This window comes from Orycteropus afer, unplaced genomic scaffold (assembly GCF_000298275.1).
Source record: "Orycteropus afer afer isolate SDZICR_OR568_19922 unplaced genomic scaffold, OryAfe1.0 scaffold00137, whole genome shotgun sequence".
Lineage (NCBI taxonomy): Eukaryota > Metazoa > Chordata > Mammalia > Tubulidentata > Orycteropodidae > Orycteropus > Orycteropus afer.
This window is the reverse complement of record NW_006921724.1, coordinates 5,805,266-5,830,659: the sequence shown is the minus strand read 5'-3', so window position 1 is coordinate 5,830,659 and position 25,394 is coordinate 5,805,266. Positions and strand designations below refer to the sequence as shown.

Below are 25,394 nucleotides of genomic sequence, written 5' to 3'. Positions count from 1 at the left end.
GCGGGATCGGGCAGTGTTTCGTTCTGCTGTGCATGGGGTCGCTATGAGTCGGAAATGACTCGACGGCACTTAACAACAACAACAACAAGGCCAGCATTCACACTAAGAGTTTCTAACAAACCCAGAACACCTTTAGCTCTTACTTTGATATTGCAGAGGGTAAAAAGATAAAATCTAGGGCCTGCTCAAGGTGAGTAGTTTCATAAAACATACAAACACACACACACATACCCCTGAAAGTGTTGTTGTTGGTTGCTATTGAGTTGGCACCCGACTTATGGTGACCTCATGCACACCTGACAGAAATACTGCCCAATCCCATACCATTCCCGTGACTGGTTGTGAATCAGACTGTTGTGATCCACAGAATTTTCACTGGCTGATTTTTGGAAGTTGATCACCAAGTCTTTCTTCCTAGTCTTATTTCAGTTCCTCTGAAACCAGTTCAGGACCACAGCAACATGCAAGCCTCTATTGACAGATGGGTGGTGGCTGAGCATGAGGTGCACTGGCTGGGAATTGAACCCAGGTCTCCCACAGAGAAGGTGATGATTCTACTACTGAACCCACCAATATCCTCAACAATGTAAAGATAAGTCAGAAATAACCCTTCCATGCAGACTAGAATGAAAAGGAAACTTGCCTAGTTCACCTTTGGTGCTGAGTGAAGGAGAAAACATTCCTCTCTGAGAATTTATAACCACAAGCCAGAATTAATGAGGGTTTGTGGTCCAAATTCCCATGACAGGTGTGGTTCAGAAGAGTCTGAAAAGGAAGTTCTAATTTTGAAATGGTTCTAGGTTTATAGATCCCAGGAAACTAGCAGAAACAAATTCCAAGCCACAAAGAATATCCACAAACAAGTTTAAAAATCTGAAAAGCTCAGAGTCAAAAATCAAAAAATAATTTAAAAAAAAAAGATAACCTAATGAGGAAGGGCCAACACAAACCAGAATCATAAATCAGAATCGTATGTTGGAATTATCAGGCAGAGGATATAAAACAGCTATAGTTAATACATTTAAAGAAATGAAATAGAAGCGTGAAAACAAGAATTAAGAAACTAGAGAGAACAATTAGAAATTTGGAAAAGAACTTCTAGAAAAAAATGTAATATAAAACCATATATATATATATATATATATATATACACACATATATATATATACACACACACACATATATATGTGTATGTGTGTGTATATATATATGTGTGTGTGTGTGTGTATATATATATATGTGTGTATATATATATGCATATATAGTGTAGAGCCTAAGGCACTTGACTGCTAACCAGAGGCTGGTGGTTCAAACCCACCAGCCACTCCTCGGAAGGAAGGTTGGGCGATCTACTTCCGTAGTGATACCCCTCGGAAACCCAAAGAGGGGTCGCTATGAGTCAGGTTCGAATCGATGGCATATAACAACAACAACAATGTATATATATAAAACAGCTAATCAGACACATCTAAAGAGAAAATTCATAAACTAGAAAACACAACTGAAAAAATTATCTATGTTGTTGTTATGTGCCATTGAGTCAGACCTGACTCATAGCGACCCCTCTTTGGGTTTCCTAGAGGTATCGCTACGGAAGTAGATTGCCCAACCTTCCTTCCGAGAAGTGGCTGGTAGTTTTGAACCACCTGCCTTCTGGTTAGCAGTCAAATGCCTTAGGCACTACACCACCAGAGCTTATCTATAGAATAGGAAAAAAAAAGAGATAAAAAATGAGGAAGACAAAGAAATCAACACCACAAAAAAGCACTTAACAAAAATGTTAAGCACACAGCAACAAATTCATATTTGCCGATAATTACATTATCTGGCAAGGGACTTATCTCTAAGATGTACAGCAGAAGAGTGGATGACCAAACTATGGTGCATACACATAATGGAATGCTATGCAGCACTAAAGAATAATGTAGAGTCTGCAAAATACCGTATAATACAGATGAACCTGGAGGACGTTATGCTGAGTGACATAAGTCAATCACAGAAGGACAAATATAGTATTAGTTTATTGCTGTGGAGGGTCAAAGAAATGTTTATATATGGAGGGACACTTTCTTTGTTGGTTGTCAGGGGTGGGAGGAGAGGGGAGGGAACACTGCACAAAAAAAAAAAGAAAATGAGGAAGAAATATTACAGATAAGGCATGAGATCTAACAAACATCTTAAAGGAACTCCAGGAGAAGCTAACAGAGATAATAGGGAAAAAGCAATACAAGTAGTCCGTGACTTATAATGACGTATTTTGAATTATGACAAACTGCACATACAATCATCTGTTTTTGTTTTGTTTTGTTTTTGTACATCTCTTTAGTAATATGTTGTAGTACATAATTTGCTAATGTTATTCTCAGATAATACTGGTATGATGAATTCATAGATGTTCAATTTTGTCATTTACTGTTTAAAACACTGCCAGATTTATACTGATAATATAAGGCAATAATAATGAAAACTAAAAAAGAGAGGTATTCAACTTAAATGAGAACCAACTTACGACAGAGTCATCAGAATGGTACCGTCATAAGTCAAGGACTACCTGTCTCAAATATATAATGGCTAATCATTTTGTGGACTTGTTGATCCTCTCACACTCAAGAAATAAATAAATAATCCTAAAGTGGATAAATAAAAGGAATGCTAGACCTAGATACATCCTAGAGGAAGATTATTAAAAGCATTCAGAGAAAGAGGAAGTTCCCCTACAAAAGAAAAGCAATTAAATTGATAGTTGTCTCTTCAATAGCAACAATAGAAGCTACAGAAAGTAAAATAATCAATTTTATATGTTTAACAAAAATTAACCAACAACTCAAAATACTAGACCCAGTAAAACTATTTTTCAAATATAAGGGTGAAATAAGGACTTTAGTCTAGAAAATGTCTTTTTTTAAAAAAATAAACAGAGAATTTGCCAGCAACAGACCTTCACTGAAAGAAAATGTATAAGATGTATTTCAGGCAGAAAGAAAATAATTCCATATTCAAGAGGAATATGAGCAAAAATATTAGTAAATATATGGGGATATTTAAACAAATAATGATTATAAAAACAATAAATAATAATGTCTAATTTATAAAGTTCTCAAGGAATTCATTGTACCTGGATCCATAGTCAAAGCCCACAGAAGCAGCAGTCAAAAAATCAACGACAACTGCATTGGGTAAATTAGCTGCAAGAGACCTCATTAAAGTGTTCAAAAGCGAGATGTCACTTTGAGCAAATCCAGCAATATATGAAAAGTTAATACATTGCAGGCAAGTTGGGTTTTCCCCAGAAACAAAATAATGGCTTGACACCAGAAAATCTGTAATCCATACCTACAGATTAAAAAAGAAAAACTGTTTGTTCACTTTAACAGTTGCAACAACAACAACAAAAAAAAAAACTTCAATAAAAGTAAACATCTATTCATGATTTTTTTAAAGTATCTTAGCAAACTAGGAAATTAACCTGAGAGAGGGCAGCTGTACAAAATTTTCAACAAGTATCAAACCTACTGGGGAGATATTGAAGGATTTTCATTAGGATGAGAAACAAAACGAGGATGCCTATTATTATCATTTCAACATTGTTATGAGAGCCTTTACTATGGCAGTAAATCAAGAAAATAAAATAGAGAACTGTTGCAAGGGAAGGAAAAAAATTGTTTTTATTTGGCTGGATTAATAGCGTATATAACAAAAAAAAACAGATGCCATTGAGTCAACCCCAACTCATGACAACCTATGTGTGTCAGAGTAGAACTGTGTTCCATAGGGTTTCCAGGGGCTAATTTTTCAGTAGATCACCAGATCTTTCTTGCAAGATTCCTCTGGATGGACTCAAACCTCCAACCCTTCGGTAAGCTGTCAAGCACAATAACCATTTGTACCACCTAGGAACTCCATAGGAGCTTTGGTAATGTAGTGCCTAAGGCACTTGACTGCTAACCAGAAGGCTGGCGGTTCAAACCCACCAACCACTCCTCAGAAGGAAGATGGGGCAATCTACTTCTGTAGTGATACTGCCTCAGAAACCCAAGGAGGAGTCACTATGAGTCGGGTCCGACTTGACGGCACACAACAACGCACATAACAACAACAACAGGAACTCCATAATAGTTATGTAGATATCTCAAAAGAATTCACAAATAAATTATTACAATTCGTAAGAGTTTATCAAAGTTGCTGGATACAAATATCAATATAAAATATTATTTCTATACACTAGAAATAATCTGGGAGAAAATGTAAATTTTTTGACAATGTAATATAAAAAATGTGACATATCTCCAACAAAATTAGTAAGACATATATAGTGAGTTCAATGATTGTCCTCCAAATATGTCCACCAGAACCTGAGAATGTGACCTTATTTGGTAATAGAGTCTTTGCATATGTAATTAAGAATCATAAGATTAAATCATCCTAGATTATTTTGGTATGTCATAAATCCAATGACAAGTGTCATTATAAGAGAAAAAGCAAAAGGAGATTTGACAAAGATGTGGGAGACAAGTCCATATGAAGGCAGAGGTAGACATGGAGTTATGCTGTTACAAGCAAAGGAACACTTAAAGCTACCAGAAGCTGGAAGGATTCACCCCTCGGCCTTCCCACTAACACCCAAATTTTTAAAATCTGGCCTCTAGAACAGCGAGAGTATAAATTTCTGTTGTTTTAAGCCACCACCTTTGTGGTAATTTATTACAACAGCCCTAGGAAACTAATACAACATGTATAAAGAAAATATAAACGTTAAAGAAGACCTACATAAATGAAGACATAGAACATATTCTTGGATTAAATGTCTCTATAAAAAAGTTATCTTAAAGACGTCAATTCTTCCTAAATTTATCTATAGACTTAATAATTTTTCAATCAAAATCCTAACTAGGATTTCTGGAGAACTAAACAAGATAACTGACCTAAAAAGAAAGAGCAAAGAGCTAAGAATACTCAAGAAGCAGCAGAAGAAGATGTCTACTATTATTATAAAGCTGTGGTCATAAAGACAGTGTGGTATTGGTACGTGAATGGACAGGCAGGTGTAATGTCCAGAAGCAGAGCCACACAGATACACAAATGATTTCTGACAGAGCTGCTATTGCAGATAGGTAGAGAATAGTTTGAGGGTATAATTGGTTATCCATATTTTCAAAGATTGATATTGTGTCTATACCAATTTGTGAATCATACCATTCACAAAAATATATATATTAATTTTTAATCCATTAAAGAAGTAAATGTGAAGCCAAAATAAAATTTTTAGGAAACAATATAGGAAAATTAAGATTTCAGGATAGAGATGGTAAAGAGTAAAAAGATAAGCCATGAACTGAGAGATGGTATCAGCAAGGTATACAATCAACAAGAGATTAGTTTCTTCCACACTATATAAAGAACGCTTGCATATCATAAGAAAAAGGCAAGAACTCAATTAAAATGTGTGCAAAAGAAGAGCATATACAAATGGCAAACATACTTGTAAAGAGCTGCTCACTCTTAAGAGTAATCAGGGAAATGGACATGAGAACCACAATGAGTTACAGTCAAAGCTAAATGTGGATGAAGATGTGAAACTCTGAAAACTCTCACCCACTGCTGGGAGGAATGCAAACTGGAAGAACCACTTCAGAATTATCTTTTAAAGCTAAACGTGGGTATAGCTATAATCTACCAACTCCACGTCTACTTACACATAACCAAGGAAACCTGTTAAGAGAAGCACTGTTTGAAACAGCCAAAAATTCAGAACCCACTCAAATATCCATTCTGAAGCAGTGAAAATAACTAAATTATAAACAACAAACAACATGGATGTATCTTTAAAATGTGTTGGTGAAAGAAATAAGTCAAAGAAGAATATGGATAAGATGGTTCCACTTTTATAATGCTAAAATATAGATTAAAGATTATAGATATATATACACACATGGGAGATAAAAGAAAGAATGATAAACACAAAATTCACTATAATGACAATTTCTGGTGCAGAGGGCAGTGGATATGATCAGGAACAGGTATACAGTGGGCTTCTAAGTTTTTGGTAATACCATGCTTCTTAAATTAGATGGTGTATACATGGAAGTTCATTTTATTCTTCTTCTTTAACCTTATCTACATATACTATTATTCTACCTTTATTTTTATCTGTTGTTGTTGTTATTGTTAGGTGTCGTCAAGTCATCTCTGACTCATAGCCACCCTACGTACAGCAGAACAAAACACTGCTCAGTCCTGTGCCAGCCTCATGATCCTTGCTATACCTGAGCCCATGGTTGCAGCCACTGTGTCTACGCAACTTGTTGAGGGCCTTCCCCTTTTTCGTTGACACTGCACTTTACCAAGCATGATATCCTTCTTCAGGGAATGATGACCAAAGTAGATGAGACGAAATCTGACCATGCTCACTTCCAAGGAGATTCTGGCTGCACTTCTTCCAGGACAGATTAGCTAGTTCTTTTAGCAGTCCATGGTACTTTCAGTATTCTTTGCAACACCACAACTCAAAACCTTCAGTTCTTCTTCAGTCTTCTTATTCAGTCCAGCTCTCACATGTATATGAGGTGATTGAAAATACCATGACTTGGGTTAGGTGCACCTTATTCTTCAAAGAGACATCTTTGCTCTTCAGCACTTGAAAGAGGTCTTTTGCAACAGATTTGCCCAAATCAATATGTCATCTGATGTCTTGACTGCTGCTTCAATTGGTGTTGATTGTAGAACCATATATGAAAAAAACCAAAGCCATTTCCATTAAGTTGATTCCAACTCCTAGTGATACTATAAGGCAGAGTAGAACTGCCCCCATAGGGTTTCCTAAACTGTAATCTTTAGGGCAGCAGACTACAACATCTTTGCCCCACAGAGCAGCCAGTGGGTTCAAACCACTGACCTTTTTGTTAACAGCCAAGCACTTAACCACTGGGCCAACAGTCCCCATATATACACTATGTATGGGTGTGTGCGTATCATATACTTAGTTATATATGGCATATTTCACAATAACTTTTTAATAGCATAAAATAGTTTTCCACTACCATCAAAATGTTGAGAAAACCCTCTGTTCACCCTAACTGCACTTGCATTACTATCCCTCCTCTCACCCGAGTGCTTCAGAAATACCTGCCTGTTTTAATTTCTTAGAGCTGCTACAACAGAAATACCACAAGAGGGTGGCTTTTACAAACAGCAAGTTACTTTCTCATAGTTCTAAAGGGTAGAAGTCTGATCCAGGGCACCAGCTCTAGGAGATGGCTTCCTCTCTCTGTTGGCTCTGGAGGAAGGTCTCTTTTCAGCTTCTGATCCTCAGTTACTTAGCAATTTTCACACCCTGAGTATCTTCCCCTCTGTTTATGTTTCTCTCTCTGTGCTTAATCTGCTCTTTTCATGTTTCAAAGGCTCTTATTAACATAACAAAGCAATTTTTATTCCCAAATAGGATTATATCCACACGTTTAGGGGTTAAGATTCCAACACATATTTTGGAGGACACAATTCAATGTATAACACTGCCTTTCTGTAGAACAGGCACCAAAGGGCCTTGGTTGTGCTCAGGCCCAGACCACATGGTCCCAGGCAAGCACCCTAGGCTTCACCTGGGCTGAGATGCAAAGATTCCAGCTAGTCATCGACAGATTTGTCTGCTACTTCCAGTTAGTACTTCTGCTGCCAGGAGGGTAACCTAACCTCCACTGTGTCTGGCTTCCCCTCTGGTGTCTCCTTTCTCTAACAGTTGTCCACCCTGCTTTTAGGAAGACATCTTCATCTGTTCTGCAGAGAACAGTTAGAGTTCAAACTGGCAGGAGCACCATGATACACAGGACTATCCCTAACATCCAATCTGCTCAATGCCCTCATGGACAAAAATCTACTGCTTGTCCTCCATGTTCCCTTCCACTTGCTGCCCTAATCAGATGGCATGTTGTTGCTGTTGTGTTGTTAGGAGCCATTGAGTTGGTTCTGACTCATAACAAACCTCTGTACAACAGAACGAAACACTGCCCAATCCTGAGCCATCCGCACAATCTTTGCTATGCTTGAACCCATCGTTGCAGCCACTGTGTCAATCCCTCTCACTATTGGAGAATCCTAAGAAATCAGTTAAATGACTTTAATTCTTATAGTATACATTTTAATCATATGGAAAGATACATTGACTGCCTATCCAAATAGAATTATTGCATTCCAAGTTGAAGACCCAGGTTCAATTTCCAGCTAATGTTCCGCATGTGTAGCCACCACCTATCTGTCAGTGGAGGCGTATGTGTAACTATGATGTTAAACACGTTTCAGGGGAGCTTCCAGCCTAAGACTAGAAAGAAAGGCCTGGTGATCTGCTTCAAAAAATCAGCCAAGCCAACACAATGGTCAGACCTGCAACCAATCATAGGGATGGCACAAAACCAGATGGCATTTCATTCCATTAAGCATGGGTCCATCCTGAGTTGTGGCCTGATTGAATGGCAGCAAACAATAACAACAACAAACCTGACATATCCTTCTGAAATTTTGAGTCTTGTTTTAAAATCTGAGTTACAATATAAATACCATATTTTTACAGAAATAATGTGCACCATCTATATTTGGTTGCCAACCATGCCCTTCCTACACAAGGTATTTTCCTATGAATGCTACAGCAATAGGAAAAAAAAATTGGCATAGTACATTTATGAAAATACCCCTTGTGAGGAGGGTGCAGTTGGCATATGTGAAAAAAAATTAAAATTAGCAAATATACTTCATGGAGTGGGGAGGGAGATGCAGTCAGCCAATAAATGAAAAAGGCATTTGTTACTTACATAAAAATATGGTAGTCATTTTTACCTACTTTTTGTAAACAAAGCCCTCAGCTTCATTAATGCTCTCTTGTTAAGAACATCTATACAAACAAATTGACTGCCTTAGAGTCGACTTCAACTCACAGTGACCCCCTCCTTGGGTTTCTGAGGAGGTATCACTATGGAAGTAGATTGCCCAACCTTCCTTCTGAGGAATGGCTGGTGAGTTTGAACCACCACCCTTCTGGTTAGCAGTTAAATGCCTTAGGTACTACACCACCAGAGCTCCCAAAAACGTCTATACAATGCAGAAAAGTAACTAGCAAATTTACTAACTAAATTCCTCTCTGAAGGCATAACTGTAAAACACCAAAAATCAGTTAAACATAAAATAACTTGGATACTCATCTCATTAAATTCATATTTGTTTATCTGAAAATGTATCTTAAAAATAGAAGTCATTACTTGAGAACTCTGTTCTTGTCCCTCTCAATTAAAAACAAAACTATTTTTGACCACAACAAAATGAGATAAAAGATAACTTGGAAGTTTTATCTTTAGAGGAGAAAATAAGTGTGGAATTTTATCGTAGGGGTCAATATAGATTGAAAACGATACATTTCATTACTGTTTCTGCCATCACTAGCCATAACTGAAAAAGGATGGTTAAAATAATCAAAACTAAAAGACTTAAAATCCAATTTTGACTGGAAAAGTTTCAGAAGAGAACATGAGATAATTGTTTTAATAATCTTAGAGTGGTGAAAGCTTTTCTAAAGAAGAATTAAAGCCCAGCAGCTATAAAGCAAAAAGATTAATAAATTTGTCTACACAAAAATTCTGCATTACAAGGAAAAAAAATCACTTTAAAAAGTCAAACAACAAATGGAAAAACTAACTCTCACCTTTATATAGAAAGGCAAGAGACCATAAATAGCTGAGGTAATTTTGAAGAATGGAGATCTCAAGCTTCCCAATTATAAAACATACTACATAGCTACAGTAATCAAAATAGCCTGGTACTGGTTTAACGATAGACATGGACCAAAGGGATAGAATTGAGAGCCCAGAAATAAAACCATACATCTGGGTCAACACATTTTCAACAAGAGTTCTAAGTCAATTCAACAGGGAAGCAACAATCTCTTTAACAAATGGTGCTGGGAAAATTAGATTTCCACACACAAAAAAGTGAACCAAGATCCATACCTCAACACATTACAGAAAAACTAATTCATCAAAGCAGAACCTACAGATTGGGAAGAAATATTTGGTAATGACATATCTGACAAGGGACTTATCACTAGGATTTATAGAAAACTCCAACACCTCAATAACAAAAAGACAATCCAATTAAAAAATGGGCAGAAGGCATGAATAGACACTTCACCAAGGAGGATATTCAAGCAGCCAACAAACATATGAAGAAATGCTCACGATCATCAGCTATTAGAGAGATGCAAATCAAAACAACAATGAGACACCATCTTGCTCCAGCACTAGTAGCAAAGTTCAACAAGACAGAAAATAACAAATGCTGGTGAGGTTGTAGAGAGATTGGGACTCTCATACACTGCTGGTGGGACTGTAAAATGGTACAACCATTGTGGAAAGCAGTTTGGCAATTCCTTCAAAAGTTGGAAATAGAAATACCATTTGACCCAGCCATTTCATTACTAGGTATCTACCCTAAAGAAGTGAGAGCCATGACAAGAACACATATATGCACACCCATGTTCATCACAGCACTATTTACAATAGCCAAAAGATGGAAACAACCTAGGTGTCCAGGAACTGAGGAATGGATAACCAAACTATGGTACATACACACAATGGAATACTATGAAATGCTAAAGAATGATGTAGAATCAGCAAAACACCACATAACATGGATGAACTTGGAGGACATTATGCTGAGTGAAATAAGTCAATCACAAAAGGACAAATATTGTATTAGTCCGTTATTGTAAAAGTTAAGGAAAGGTTTATCTATAGAAGGAAATTTTCTTTGTTGGTTGCCAGGAGTGGGAGGGGAGGGGAAGAAACTCTGTTAGATAGATAGAGATAAGTATTGAATTGGGTGAAGAGAAGGGCAATATACCAAATGTGAGTGACCAATATGGTGACATTGAGGAAGAGAAAGACATAGAGGGGTACATGGGAAGTACAAACAACAAAGATGAACCCTTTTGCATATACAGTACTGTGTTGTCAGTGAAGGCAAACATGGGTATATGGGTGAATAGATGGGTGGACAGGATGAACGATTAGGTATGTCTATGAAATGGGGAGTGTATCCAAGAACATGTATAGGGTTGGCAGACAATGGTCCTATAAGTTTACGTGAATGATCAGAATTCCAAGGTATACAGTAGAGCTGACAAAGGGCAAGGTGTGGTCATGGCTTGGTCACAACCAGCTACCCAGAGGGACTGAGTAGTTGAACCTGTGGACTTAGGACCATAGTCACAGGGGACATCAAGCTCAACTGGCATAACATACTATACAAAACACTGTTCCACCTCCTACTTTGGCGAGGAGCGACTGGTATCTTAAAAGCTAGCAAGCTGCCATCTAGATGCAATGATGGGTCTCTCCTCATCTAAAGCAAAGAAGAATGAAGAAAACCAAAATTCATGGAAACAATTAGTCCTAGCGACTGGTACACCATCCAATCTTCAGACTATGAGACCAGAAGAACTAAATGGTGCCCAGCTACCACTGTCATCCATGTGGAAGGGGATCTATGTAGGAGATCCTTGATAGAGAGGGAGAACAATGTGGAACAAAACTCAAAATCATTTGGGGAAAAAAAAAAAGGAGGGGGGGACCAGGTTTGCTGGTCTGATGGAGCCTGGTGGAACCACTGAAACTATGGCCCCCTAGCTGCCCTTCAGGTCTGGAATTGAATCCACACCCATGGTTTCCAGCCAAACAAAAGACAGGCATATGAGTTGAACATTTACCTCAAGTAGATACACTCCTTGGAGAGAACAATCGTGGGAGAAAGAAGCGCTGCTTATGCACAGAGAAACAGCTCAGGGAGCAGGAGTGCATGGAGGGATGGACACTGGGAAGAGGTAACTATAGGGAGGAAGTTGGAGGGGAGCTGTTGCATTGTGGGAAACTGTGGTCAATGTCATGATACAAAGTGTATGTGAACTGCTGTATGGAAAGTGAATTTGCTCTGTAAATCTTCAGCCAAATCACAATTAAAAAAAAAAAAAAACTAATTCAAAATGCATCAAGGACCTATGTGTTAAATCTAAAACCATAAACTTCTTAGGACAAAACATACAGGTGAAGCTTTGGGACCTAGGTTTCCTTGATGATTGTTTTTTATGTTGTTGTTAGGTGTCTTTGAGTCAATTCCAACTCATAGTGACCCTATGTACAACAGAACAAAACACTGCCCAGTCTTGCACCATCCTCACAATCCTTGCAATGCTTGAGCCCAGTGTCACAACCACTGCATCAATCCATCTCATTGAAAGTCTTCCCCTGTTTCACTGATCCTCCACTTTACCAAGCATGATATCCTTTTCCAGGGACTGATCTCTTCTGACAAATGACCAAAGTAGGTGAGACAAAGTCTGGACACACTTACTTCTCAGGAACATTCTATCTGCACTTCGTCCAGGGCAGATGTGTTCATTATTCAAGCAGCCCATGTTATTTTTCACCAACACCACAATTCAAAGGCATTCTTTAATGACAGATTATCAAATACAACAACAAAAAAATTTATGAAGGGGGTTCCAGTAAGATGGCGGAATAGGCAAACAAACTACACAGACCCTATTCAACAAAGAAAAGAGGAAACAATTAACACAGATACAAAAAATAATCCTGGAGCCCTGAGCTTTGAAGGAAAGGATACAGAAGTGGACTAAACTCCAACTAGTAGAAGAACTGTCATGAAAACACCAAAAATGAAGACATAGGGAGCTATGGACTGTCAGCGATCCGGACGGCATGAACAGCTTGGATTATTCACAATAGGCATTGGATGGTAAAAATGGATCAGAACTTGTAAATTGTGAGCAATATCAAATGCTACCTCAAATTTAATCCATTTTAAACAGTTTCTTATAAACACATGAGCAGAATTTTCAATGAAATTGAATACTCACCCCACAATACTGCTCTTCGTTGAAGATCTGGGGGGGCAAAGGAATCCCGTTTTGAGGCTTTTTCTCTCCAGGTACATTCTCTCTCATCCACTTCCTATTATCTTCATCTCCAGCTATATCTAATTCCTTAAAGTCTATTTTATTCGCTTCCAAAAAGCCCACTACTTCTTGCTGTTTCTTCCTGATCTGGTTGAGAGTAGAGAAAATGTAATTATTATGCGGTTTTTGAAAAATATCTTTTTATATTTACATAAATTAAATCCTTACTCCAGACACACTGTACAATACCTATAATTTTTGTTGAATATTTAAATAAGGAAAACAATAAGATCATACTTCTTCATTATAAAATATCAAGAGTGATTATTTAAATTCTGAAATTTTAATCACATCTATTCTTAAATTATGGTACATTCAGCCCAATAAACATAGCAATGCTCTCATCATTTCATCTTTCATCTGAGATCTTCAAAATATTTTTTAAATCTACAGGAGAGCTGGACTGGACCATACTTTAAGCTCTGCTAAGCTTCAAAGACCAAAAAGTAAGGAAGACAAGAGTTGTGACTGAAGAGGAAAAAGAAAAGAGAAAATACAATTTACTATCAAGTGCTAAAATGCATGTCATTCAAAATTATGAAAATAGGAGCATGGAGGAAAGACTAGAAAGAACTGATGTATATTTTTCCCAGCACATAAAAGAGTAACTAATCCTTTTCTCTCAGGAATTCCTCCTTTTCCTGCTCATATCCCACTCCTCTCTTTACTGAGAGTGAAGTGCCAGCCACACCTGAGTAAGAACCAGTCAAGTGCCCTTCCCTCTACCCATTTTATGTGTAACGATTATGTCAACCAATTGCCATTTCTTGTTATTGTGGCTATAAAGTCTGCCCTATCAACAATTACAAACAATTTTCCCTCTTCAAAGAACTAACTACAGGAAATAGATGACACCATCTTTTACAAACACTGTTAAACAAATCACAGAAGATTATGTGGACTCCATTTTCAGAACCCTGAGAGAGATTTACAAAAAGAGTAATTAGTGGAGTAATCAGTAAGTAACTACTTATTGACTCTACTCTGCAAAAGACATTATACCAAGCCCTTCACATGAATAGATTCATAAACCGTTAGGATGAAAATAAAGAATTATGAATGTACGATCTAGACATAGCACATAAAGAAGAGGCAAAAACATAACCATCTTTTAACATAAGATTAAAATTTTAAGTAAGTATTTCTTTGACACAAAAAATTATGTAATACCTTAATTTAGAAAAAAGAATGTTTTATAAGTCCTCTGAATAGGATATTGCCTCATAATGAAAACAAATTAAAAATACTTTACAAGGGTACAAAGGTCCATAGTCATTTTCATGTAATTTGTTTATCAGCAGCAGGATCTGTGAGGATTTCAAATAACTGCTATAAAAGGTACCTGCTCTTCCTATACCTAATGTCTAGATTTAAACTATCGTTTGGTTAAACCTGTAATTCCCTTCTTAGAGATCTAACCAGTTGCCAACCCCCATATATGTCAGAACAGAACTATGCTCCACTGAGTTTTCTTTCTTTTTCCCTTTTTTATTGTGATTTGAGTGCAAATTTACAAAGCAGATTAGTTTTACTCTAAACAGTTAGTGCACATTCGATTTCACATCCCAATTACAATCCCCAACTATAAAAAACTCTTCCTTTCTCCTCCCCATGACTACCTGTTTTGGTTACCTAGTGCCACTCTTAATAGAAAATACCACAAATGGATGGCTTTAACAAACAGGAGTTTACTCTCTTAGTTTGGGAGGCTAGAAGTCCACGGTCAAAATGCCAAGCTCTGGGGCTGGGTGAAAGCCTTTCAACCTTGGGCCTCAGCTCTCCCTCTTGCTCCCAGCCCACTGGAGCCAGAGGTGTCTCTTCATTCAGGCAGTTGCTGGCTGCTGAGGCTAACAAGCCCAGCAAATAAAATGGCACAGTCCTGATATTACCAAACCACATGGCAAGCCATTGATTCAAGTCCATTAAGAGTACCAAGACAGGCAGAGCACGGCAGGCTGTTGAATGAAGACTCAGCTACACACAGGGTCCAAGCATGCCAAAATGCTGCAAACCATACCTAAAGCTTTTCCTTATATACTAGGAGCAGACCACATCCCTAAGGCAGCTACTCAGCTGCTCATAGTAGATTCTACCATAGAGTTGATTACTAGTCTCATCATGGGGAATAACTACATCCAGCTGCCCAGCCACTCAAAACCAGGCCCAGACAAGTTGACACCTAACCATAACTACCACACTACCCCTTCCTTGTGCCCTTCTTATGTATGCATTCCTGTCTGTCCAGCTTTCCCTCCATGTAAATGCTACCCCTCAGACGTCTCATAGCTGATTGATCTAAAGGGTGCATCTCCATAGGGTAGGTAGGTGCTCCACAGGGTTTTAAACAGCTGTGATCTTTCAGAAGCATATCACCAGGCCTTTCTTCCAAGGCACTTGTGAGTAGATTTGAACCTCCAACCTTTTAATTAGTAGTTAAGTGCTTAACCATTTGCACCACTCTAAGGACTCCTCTTAGACATCTGTATCACCCCACCCCACCCAAAAAAAAATTATGTTATTCATTTTTAGCAAAATGAATGACTCTATCAATGGCTTGTAAATAGAATATTCTTATATAAGGAAAAGTGAGACACATATGGAATCAAATCACCACTACAAGGAAATTATTCAAGGATTAAAAAATTAAATGTGTGATTATATATATATATATATACACATGCATACATATTGTATATAAAATTATGTATGCATTTTTATAAATAAAAGGAGTTCTAGTGGTCTGGTGGGTAAGGCATTTGGCTACAAACCAGCAGGTCAGCTGTTCAAAACCATTAGCTGCTCCACAGGAGAAAGATGAGGCAATCGACATCCATAAAGATTTACAGCCTTGGAAACTGAATGGGCATTGCTATGAGTTGGAATTGACTCAGCGGCAGTATATTTGGTTTTTTTAGTATTATATATAACAATAATAATCACACACTTAATTTTTAATTGATTGTATGATCAAAATAATAAATATATTGGGACTAGAAGCATTGTTGTTGTTGTTGTTGCTGCTGTTGTTGTTGTTGCTAGGTGCCATCAAGTTGGTTCCACTCATAGTGACCTATGTACCATGCAATGAAAAACTGCCTGGTTCTACACCATCTTTGTTGCTATGCTTGAGCCTATGGTTGCAGCCGCTGTGTCTATGCATCTTATTAAGGATCTCCCTCTTTTCGTTGACCCTCTACTTTACCAAGCATGATATCCTTCCCCAGGGATTAGTCCCTCTCTTACCAAAGTATGAGAGGTGAAGTCTCCCCATCTTCACTTCTAAGGAGCTTTCTGGCTATACTTCATTTGTTTGATCTTCTGGCAGTCCATGGTATATTTAATATTCTTCACCAACACCATAATTCAAATGCATCAATTCTTCTTCAGTCTTCCTTACTCACTGTCCAGCTTTCACATTAGACAAATAAATTAAAGGCTGCTGTTTCCTACAATCCACCACTAACAATTAGTAAAATTCAGACAAAACATATAGCTCAGCTTGGGGCCATTGTACACAAAAAAAATAAAATAAAAGTCATACAGAAAGGCACAGAATGATGGAAATGCCCATAAACCTCTAGCATAAGGGCTCTCACTGACACCTTCCTGACTGTAACACCTAGATAAGACCTAAAAGTGCCGGACTGCTTGCAGACACCTGTCCTCTGAAGCTGGGCTCCACCAGCCCATGGGCTTCTGCCTCTCCTCCGGAAACTGGACTCCAAATTCCACAACTTCATGGCTTCATTTTTTAATATTACAAAATCCCACCAGACCTGATGGCATTGTTGTTGAACTAAATATTATCTTAATTAATCAAGTTCTCTCTAAATCCTTTCCAACTTGTCCATAACTATTGTGACATTTTATGCATTATTCCTCCAGATATTTCCAGAGGTAACTCTGTTATTTCAGAGTGGAGTTATCTTCATTTTAGGCAAGTTTGCATTCACTTAAATACTCAGAAGGCAAAATCATTCATTCTGCCAAATTCCTATTTCCCCTTCTTCCAAAACGCTTCTCAGATACCTTCTTGGGAGCCCGAGTCTGCCTGAGAAGCAACTGGAAAAGGACCAGTCACCTCACCATTATTTCCATTTCTACTTATTATTCCTCAGGCCTTGAGGAGGGATGGAAAAAATATTTTATTTTATTCCATTCTTTCTGAATAAATGAAAAATATTTTCAAAAAAATCCTGATTTGTTTCTTCTATGAGCAAGGAATGGAGGAGAGGGGGTTATAGAGAAGATGAGAGAAGAAGATCTCACTGTTATTCCTTATGAGCCAAGCAATTGCATCTAAAGCACACAAAGTGACTGGTAGATGCATGATATTATTTCTCTGTCCTTTCCCTCTCCTCCCCCCAAAAAGAGAAACAAAATCTGTTGGCTCCTCTGTACTCCCCAAACACCAGTAACTAAAGTTGGGCCAAACGCATAGCTCATCAGGCTATTTGGAGCCTGAGTTCACCTGGGGCTGGGGGCCTGCAAAGAGGGCCTCTAGGCCCAACCTAGGAAAGGAAGAGTAGGGGAGCTCATGAGCTCATCTGACCAGCATTGTCACTTTTGCCAGCATACCCACAACACACTCACAACCATGCCTGACTCTAGAATTAGGCCCCCTCTCTCCTACAAACCTCCCTCACTGAATGAGGTCCCTCTTCAAGGAGCCTTACTGTACTGGGCCCTCTTGGTAGAAGCAGAGCTCTTGTACACATGGCCACCTGAGCAGACCCTGTGGGTCTGTGTGTGTGTGTGTGTGTGTGTGTGTGTGTGTGTGTTTGTGTCTGTCTGTATGTATGTATGTATGTCTCTGTCTCTGTCTCTCTCTCACCTTGAGTGAGGACTTCTACATCCTTCTACACCCTTAGATGTGTGATGAATGATGAAGGCCAGCAGGCTGCACCACCTGAAGATTGGAGGTACTTGGCACCTGTGCCACCTTGGGGAGTCTCTAGGAGCTCAGCAGAGGCTCATATCCTGTAACACTTACTTATAGGATAGTGTCCTTTTCTGCCCTGAAGCTACATGCTGCTGGAGCTGCTGTCACATGTGGGAGTGAACTGATAGCAGTGCCTATTTGTGCTATGTACTTGGCATTCCCTGTTTATTGTCTTGTACAGTTAGGAGACTTTCCAACTGAGGTCACTGTACTGTAGCAAAGGCACAAAGGATTTGACCCACAGACAATCTGTCTTCCTGTCCTGACTCTGACAGTTGTTATCTGAGCAAGAGCTCTGATTTTCAACTTCCCTCCTCTGCAAAATGGATATAACATCACCATCACCACACAAGGTTTTGGTAAAAGTTTCATAAGAAAACACACGGAAACTCATTTTGAACCATCATTTGAGAACCTACACTGTCAGGTACCCAGCACATCTTCATCTTGCTTAATCTTCACAATAGTATTCTTCCTACCATTGTAAAATAAGAAAACTGAGGCTCTGATGAAATTAATTTTCCAAGGTTTACACCCAGGTCAATCTCATTCAAGAGCCATATTCCAACATATTTACACCCTCCATCAAGATGGGAGAGAAGATTCAGAAACCTAGCAGCCACCATTAGAAGCTTTCTTTAAAGATCATGTTCCAGGATTTGCCCCTCACAAGTAGCACATATCTGGAAGAAAGTGATGACAGTCCTCTTTCCCTTTTTCTCAAAACCCCGTAGTAGCAATGGAGTCTCGAGAAGAAAGGAGGGTCATACAAGAAGACATAGGTCTTCCACTACCCAGAGTCTCTTAACCCAAACCACTCCATGAAACGGTAAAATATGTAACAGCTGTCCAGAGTCAAAGGATAAAATAGAGATATAATACATAGCTGCATATTGTTTGTTGTTGTTGTTGCTGTTATGTGCCATCGAGTTGGACCCAACTCATAGCAACCCCTCCTTGGGTTTCCAAGGCAGTATCACTACGGAAGTAGATTGCCCCATCTTCCTTCTGAGGAGTGGCTGGTGGGTTTGAACCACCAGCCTTCTGGTTAGCAGTCAAGTGCCTTAGGCACTACGCTACCAGAGTACATTGTTTACTTCCTCATAAAAACATTACAATTTGATTTTTTATTTTTCATCTAGTTCATTCATTCAACAGAAGTTCTAATGCCCTTGTTGACTAGGCATCAGGCAAGAAACCACCACACAACCAGCATGAGCACTAGTGAGTTCTTCTGCAAAGAAGCTTTTGGGTGAAATACTCCCACCCACCCACTAAAATAGCCAGACTTCATCTTACCTACTTTGGTCATGTTGTCAGAAAGGACCAGTCCCTGGAGAGGGATATCATGCTTGGCAAAGTAGAGGGTCATCGAAAAAGGGATGGATTGACACAGTGAAGGCAACAATGGGTTCAAGCATAGTAGGGATTGTGAGAATGGTGCTGGACCAAGCAGTATTTCGTTCTTTTGTACATAAGGTTGCTATGAGTCAACAACCCACTAAAAATCATTAACACTGAGATATTAAGAGTAATCTCACTCTTTAGGACAAAACAGAAATTCTCCTATTTATGTAGCTTTGAACAATTCTCCTGAAACACAATCACCACAGATCCAGATCTACTAGAAAATACTAAGTAATAATTATAAAAACTAAAAATAATTATAATATTAATATTAACTAACATTGACTAATATAACTAACATTTTTAGTAATTATAATATTAACTAGTATTAACATTAATTTACAATAGTTAATAACGATAATATTAACTAAGTAAGATTTATTGAATGTCAACTAAGTACCCGACACTATGCCAGGCCTCCCACACATGTTATTTCCTAAGTCCTCATGACAACATTATGAGGTGAGTACTATTCTTATCCTCATTTTACAGATAAGGAAATTGAGGCTTAACAAGGTGAAATCACTTTCCCAAGGTCACACAGGTACAAGTGCACTAAAACATTTGATAAGGGAACCAGAATTAACTTGACTTTTCCAAGATCTGGTAATGAACAGCTCCCCTCTAGATACTGCAGGGCTTACTAAATCTTGCTCCCAAACACCAATAATGTAGGACATCAGATAATCCTAAGTAATCCATAAATGTATTCATCACCTTCTGAGGAATACAGACAGCCACTCAGGCTAAGTCTACAGAATATATCGAAGATTGGTAGGTACTGGTAAACACTGGCAACAATGAGCATCAGCATAATATTTAAAGCCAACCAAAACCATTTTCCTAAATAATTTAAAAATGTACTCGTAGATCAACAGAAAGTTTCTAAGGTCAACAATAATCACAAAGGATTTGCAGGGGAATTCTACATTTGGAATTTTTACCCATTCTTCTCCATTCAACTGTTTTAGAGATCACTAAACAATTGTTTGCGCACAGAAGTAACCATCAAGTTATTTTCTCATGTTTTCTTCTCACTCTCTCTGGAAACCTCATGAACTTTCAGGGCTGGGAGTGGAGAATTCAATCGCTACCACTAGAGCTGCTACCCTGACATTTCTTTCCTTATGGTGTCATCTCCGGCTGAGGGAATGCTGAAATCCGAGATTGTCCAGGAATCAGATATAAAAGGAAACAGTCCCCTTGCTGCTCTCCGTGTCTGGGGATTAATAAACCTGTTTTCTCTCCACAGTCCTCCTAAACTTCTCCTATAATTGCTGGTCAAAAATATCAGTCCTAGATAACATTACAGATCAAGCTCAAAACCAAAGTGTGTGATTTGTTTCAAAGGAGAAATGAGTCATTTCATTGCCCCTATTTCTTAAGACAGGTCTACATGGCACAGAGTGACGCTAGAGTTGGGAGGTGAACGGAAATTCGGAGCCTGGTCTCAAGGAAATCAGACAAAGCCATGTAATAGAGGTAGAGTTTTAGTACCTATGTTTGGTCTGTATGAATTCCTAGAACTTTTAAAAACATGGCCTTAGACATATTTGTTCTTGTGGCTGTGACATCATTGTCCCCAAATAATAGGATTACACATTCTAACTTTACATTTTCGTCGTGGTTACCTTGCATATATGCAAGTACTTACATCACACGTTCCAAACAAGTGTTCTACAAAATGTTTTTTAAACTAGTCTAACTCTTGTAGAACCAAAGACAGAAACACCCCCCCCCCCAAAAAAAAAGCCTTGATTCTATAATGTGCGTGACACAAATCACCTTTTAAAAATTCTAGTAACAAACACGCCCCCTTCCTCGAGTCCCCTTTCACACCCAGCTATTACAGATTACACATCTCACACGCTTCTCCGACACCATTAAAACGGACACAGGAAAAAGCAAGGGCGCCCGCGCTTACTGCAGAGCCACGGTTTACTTACACACTCTTCAAAGAAAAGAAATTTAAGGCCAACCCGCTCCTCCTACTTCCAACTCTGAGTTATTCAGAAAAGAGTAGGGGATGAAAGCCCCGAAATTCCACCAGACACCTACCGCTATGGACCCAGAAGATGTGGCAACAAAAACTTTGATAACCATTTTGATGGTCGGAAACAGGACTCCCCCCAACACACCCCTGCTAGGGAACGCGTCGCTAGACAAATCCCTGCCGCGGCACGGACTGTGCAGGTCAGGGCTGGCGGGCGCCCAGAGCGTAGCAGCTCCGCCCCTCCCAACTCTGCTTAAGAAACTTGTCTCCCCAAGGAGCTGCAGAGGCATCTAGGCCTTTTCCCTTCATTGGCCCCGGAATATTTGGGGAACTGTCGGGAAAATATTTGATTGGTTGATAAAAGCAGCCACTGAACCCTTTCCCCCTTCACTTCAAAAGCCCAACAACAGTCCCTAAAAGGCGAGGCTGCGCTGTGCACCAATCAGGGGACCCGGAAGGGACGCCTTGGAGTAAGGGAGGTGTGGCATGGCGATAACAGAGGAGCCGAGGAAAGAAAAGACTGGGGAGGAGCTCGTTGGTACTAGAAAAGCCCAGAGAACACCACCTCTGTCCAGGAAGCGGCTGTGTTTACGGGACTATTGGTAAACAAACAGGAAGGGTCAGAATAGCACTGAGGCCTTTAAATAAAGAGCAGTTTGGATGTTTTTAAATTTTCGGGCAGACTTAAAACTTTTCAGTAAACTATCAAACAATAGAAAATCCTTTCCAGTAACCTCTTTCCAGAATTGGGAATTTCTCTCTTTACCACCTGTTCCTCCTAAAGAACAGAAACTGGAAACCCTTGGAAGGTGTAAGATTTCCCCACCATGCAGAGGAGGCAGGGAAACAGTTGTTCTGATGTCAGGACTCAGGACTTAAGTAAATTGCCTTAACTATTTTTAAAACTTTGGGGCAGGGGGAGGATGATCTGCTTGTAACAGGCTCTGTCCCCTAAGATTTATATAGATACTCAAACCAAAAACCAAAATCATTGCCGTGGAGTCAGATCCGAGTCCTAGCTACCCCTCCTTGGGTTTCCAAGGCAGTATCACTACGGAAGTAGATTGCCCCATCTTCCATCGAAGGAGTGGCTGGTGGGTTTGAACCGCCAGCCTTCTGGTTAGCATGCCTTAGGCACTACACCACCAGAGTTTTATTAAAAGTTAGAGGAATGCAAAAATCTCATAAGAAGTCCAAATGCTAATGGTCCAAACTCTTCTGATGGGTTTCAAACACAAGTAATAAGAGCCTAACCTAAACCAAACTCAACTGCCCTCGAGTCAGATCCAACTCACAGCGACCTCTCCTTGGGTTTCCAACCTCTCCTTGGATTTCCAAGGCGGTATCACTACAGAAGTAGATTGCCCAACCTTCCTTCCAAGGAGGATTCTGATTAGCAATCAAATGCCTTAGGCACTATGCTACCAGAGCTCCAAACTAAGCCCACTCTTTCAGAAAAGGAAGAGAAGTGGGGGGAAAACATTTGTCCCTTTAGACAACAGAGTTATTTTTTAAAAAAATCCATTGCTACTCATTATTGGCAAAAAGAAGAAGCATGGAAGTGATGTCCTGAAGAAGAGGGGATCTCCAGCAGCTTCTATACCTACCCTTTTCACCAGAGTTTGGGGCTGGGGCCTTGAGGCCTGCTCTCCTCCCCTTCAGGGAGGTGCTTCCCCCAAGAAAAAGGGTCCCTGTGTCTCTGGAATATTTCCAATTCACTTACATCAGGATGAATGAGATGACTCTACCAAAATTTAACTGTGGCTTCAAAATGCAAAGTTAAGTATCAGAAAGCCCAAACCCACTATCAATGAGTTGATTCCGACTCATAGCAACTCTACAGGACAAAGTAAAACAGATCCATCAGGTTTCCATGGCTATAAATCTTAACAGATGCAGACTACCTCATCTTTCTCCTGCAGAGCAGCTAGTGGGTTCAAACCTCCAACACTTTGGTTTGCAGCCTAATGCAAACCATTATGCCACCAGAGCTCCCTACGTTAAGTACATATTTCAAAAATCAGGACGTTGGTGAATATGATTAGAGGCTCCCAAACTCAAGTAACTAGAATTATAAATCTTAAAGTCCACCAAGGAGTATAGATGGTTTTTCATTTTATTTATTCTTTTCTGTATTTTCAAAATTTCTACAATAAGTATGTAAGATTTTTGTCATACAAAAAATAAATAGATTTTTACACCTTAGTCTTAAAGCCTGCCACAAGCATGCTATTTTTCTCCAGATATTATTTAAGAAAGCAATAGACTGAAAATTTCTTTATGACTGTGTAAATTAGTAACCTCAGTAAACTGTAGCTGGATTTTCATGTGCACTGGAGAATATACATTCCCTGGTCATATAGAGAGAAAATTGCCATCAATAAGGTCTTGGTTCTGTAGTGCTGCTATAACAGAAATACCAAAAGTGGAAAGCTTTACCAAACAGGAATTTATTCTTTTACAGTTTAGAAGACAAGAAGTCCAAATACAGAGTGCTGGCTCTGGGGGCTGGGTGAAAGCCTCTTGACTTTGGGCTTTCAGCTCTACCTCTTATTCCAGACCCACTGGAACTAGAAGCTTCTAACTCATTCAGCTGCTGGCTCCTGAGGCTGATGAACCCAAGATCAGCAGGTAAAATGGCACAATCCCAAGATCTGCAGGCAACACAGCAGGTCACTGGTTGAAGTCCAGGAACAATCCCAAGATCAACAGACAACACAGACTCAGACAAATGCAGGATCCAAATGTGCCAAAATGCTAGAGGCCTTGCTCAAAACTTTTCCATATATACTGGATGTAGAACCACCAGGAACCAAATCCACTGCTATCAAGTCGATTCTGACTCATAGCAACCCCCATTGGGTTTCTGAGGTAGTAAATCTTTATAGAAGTAGATTGCCCAGTCTTGCTTCCACAGAGTGGCTGGTGAGTTTGAACCACCAACCTTCTGGTTAGCAGTCAGGTGCCTTAGGCACTGTGCTACCAGAGCTCCTTACTGGATGTAAACCACACCCCAAAGTCAACTCCCTTTCCACTGATTAATGTCTTACAGAAGATTCCACCAAGGAGGTGATTATAATCTCATCATGTAGAATAAATGCATCCAGCTGCCAAGCCACTCAAAACCACCACCCAACCAAGCTGACACACAACCTGAACTATCACAAATAATGACTCTACCTATAGGTCCTAGGAATAAGTAAATTTCCTACTTGAAATAATAGCTAACATTTTCTAGGTTGTCTACCATGAGCCAGATTTACTTTAAGTGCTTCACATAAACCACTCCCTTACTTTGCACAACAACCCTAAAAAGGGGGTTCTATTATTATACCCATTGAGGGATGAGGATAGAGTACTAGAGACAATGGAAATGTTAAGTGGTGGATCCAACATGTGAACCCAACCCCTTTTATCTCCATAGAACACGAGAGAAAATCCAGATATGCTACCCTCACACTCCTAATATTCCCTTTTTCACTGTGAATTATTTTTAGAAGTGTATTATTTTTTAAAACCGTGAAAATTTACAACCTAGAAATTTGAAAATTCTAACTGAAAGATTCCTTTTAATTTATTACAGCACACAAATGAACTTCAAGATAATATGAATATCAAGAAGTGCAAATGAGAATAAAAGGGGACTTCCAATAAGATGGCAGAATATGCAGACAAGCAACACAGACCCTCTGCAACAAAAAAAAAAAAGAGGAACCAACTGAAACAGATACAGAAGATAATCTTGGAACACTGAGATTTGAAGGAAAGGATAAAGAAGTGGATTAAATAACAACTAGTAGAAGAACCTAAATGAAAACAGTGAATAAAGAGATATACAGAGCTGCAGGCTGTCAGCTGTCATGACAGCATGACCAATTTGAATATTTACAAGTGGTATCATGATCCAGGCAGCATCCTGAGAATCAGCTCTGCGTACTGAGACTACATGGACAACTGTACTGGTGGCTGACAACTAGAAAGGAAAACAGCAAATAAGTAGACAAACAGAGCTGTGGACTAATGACTGTCCTAAAGGACGTTTT

At 39.0% G+C, this 25,394-nt stretch overlaps 1 protein-coding gene across 1 annotated transcript in view; it reads right to left on the bottom strand.

Annotated features, from left to right (window-relative positions):
• LOC103200969 (SH3 domain-binding glutamic acid-rich protein) overlaps positions 1 to 21,524 on the bottom strand; it is a 96,038-nt gene extending 74,514 nt beyond the window's left edge. The window contains exons 1-2 of the mRNA XM_007945563.2: positions 21,417 to 21,524; positions 12,911 to 13,096 (exon numbers count right to left, since the gene is read on the bottom strand). Of these exons, the coding sequence (XP_007943754.2) occupies positions 12,911 to 13,096; positions 21,417 to 21,461 (231 nt within the window). The 5' untranslated portion in view covers positions 21,462 to 21,524. The remainder of the gene's footprint in view (positions 1 to 12,910; positions 13,097 to 21,416) is intronic.
• Positions 21,525 to 25,394: the final 3,870 nt, after the last annotated feature.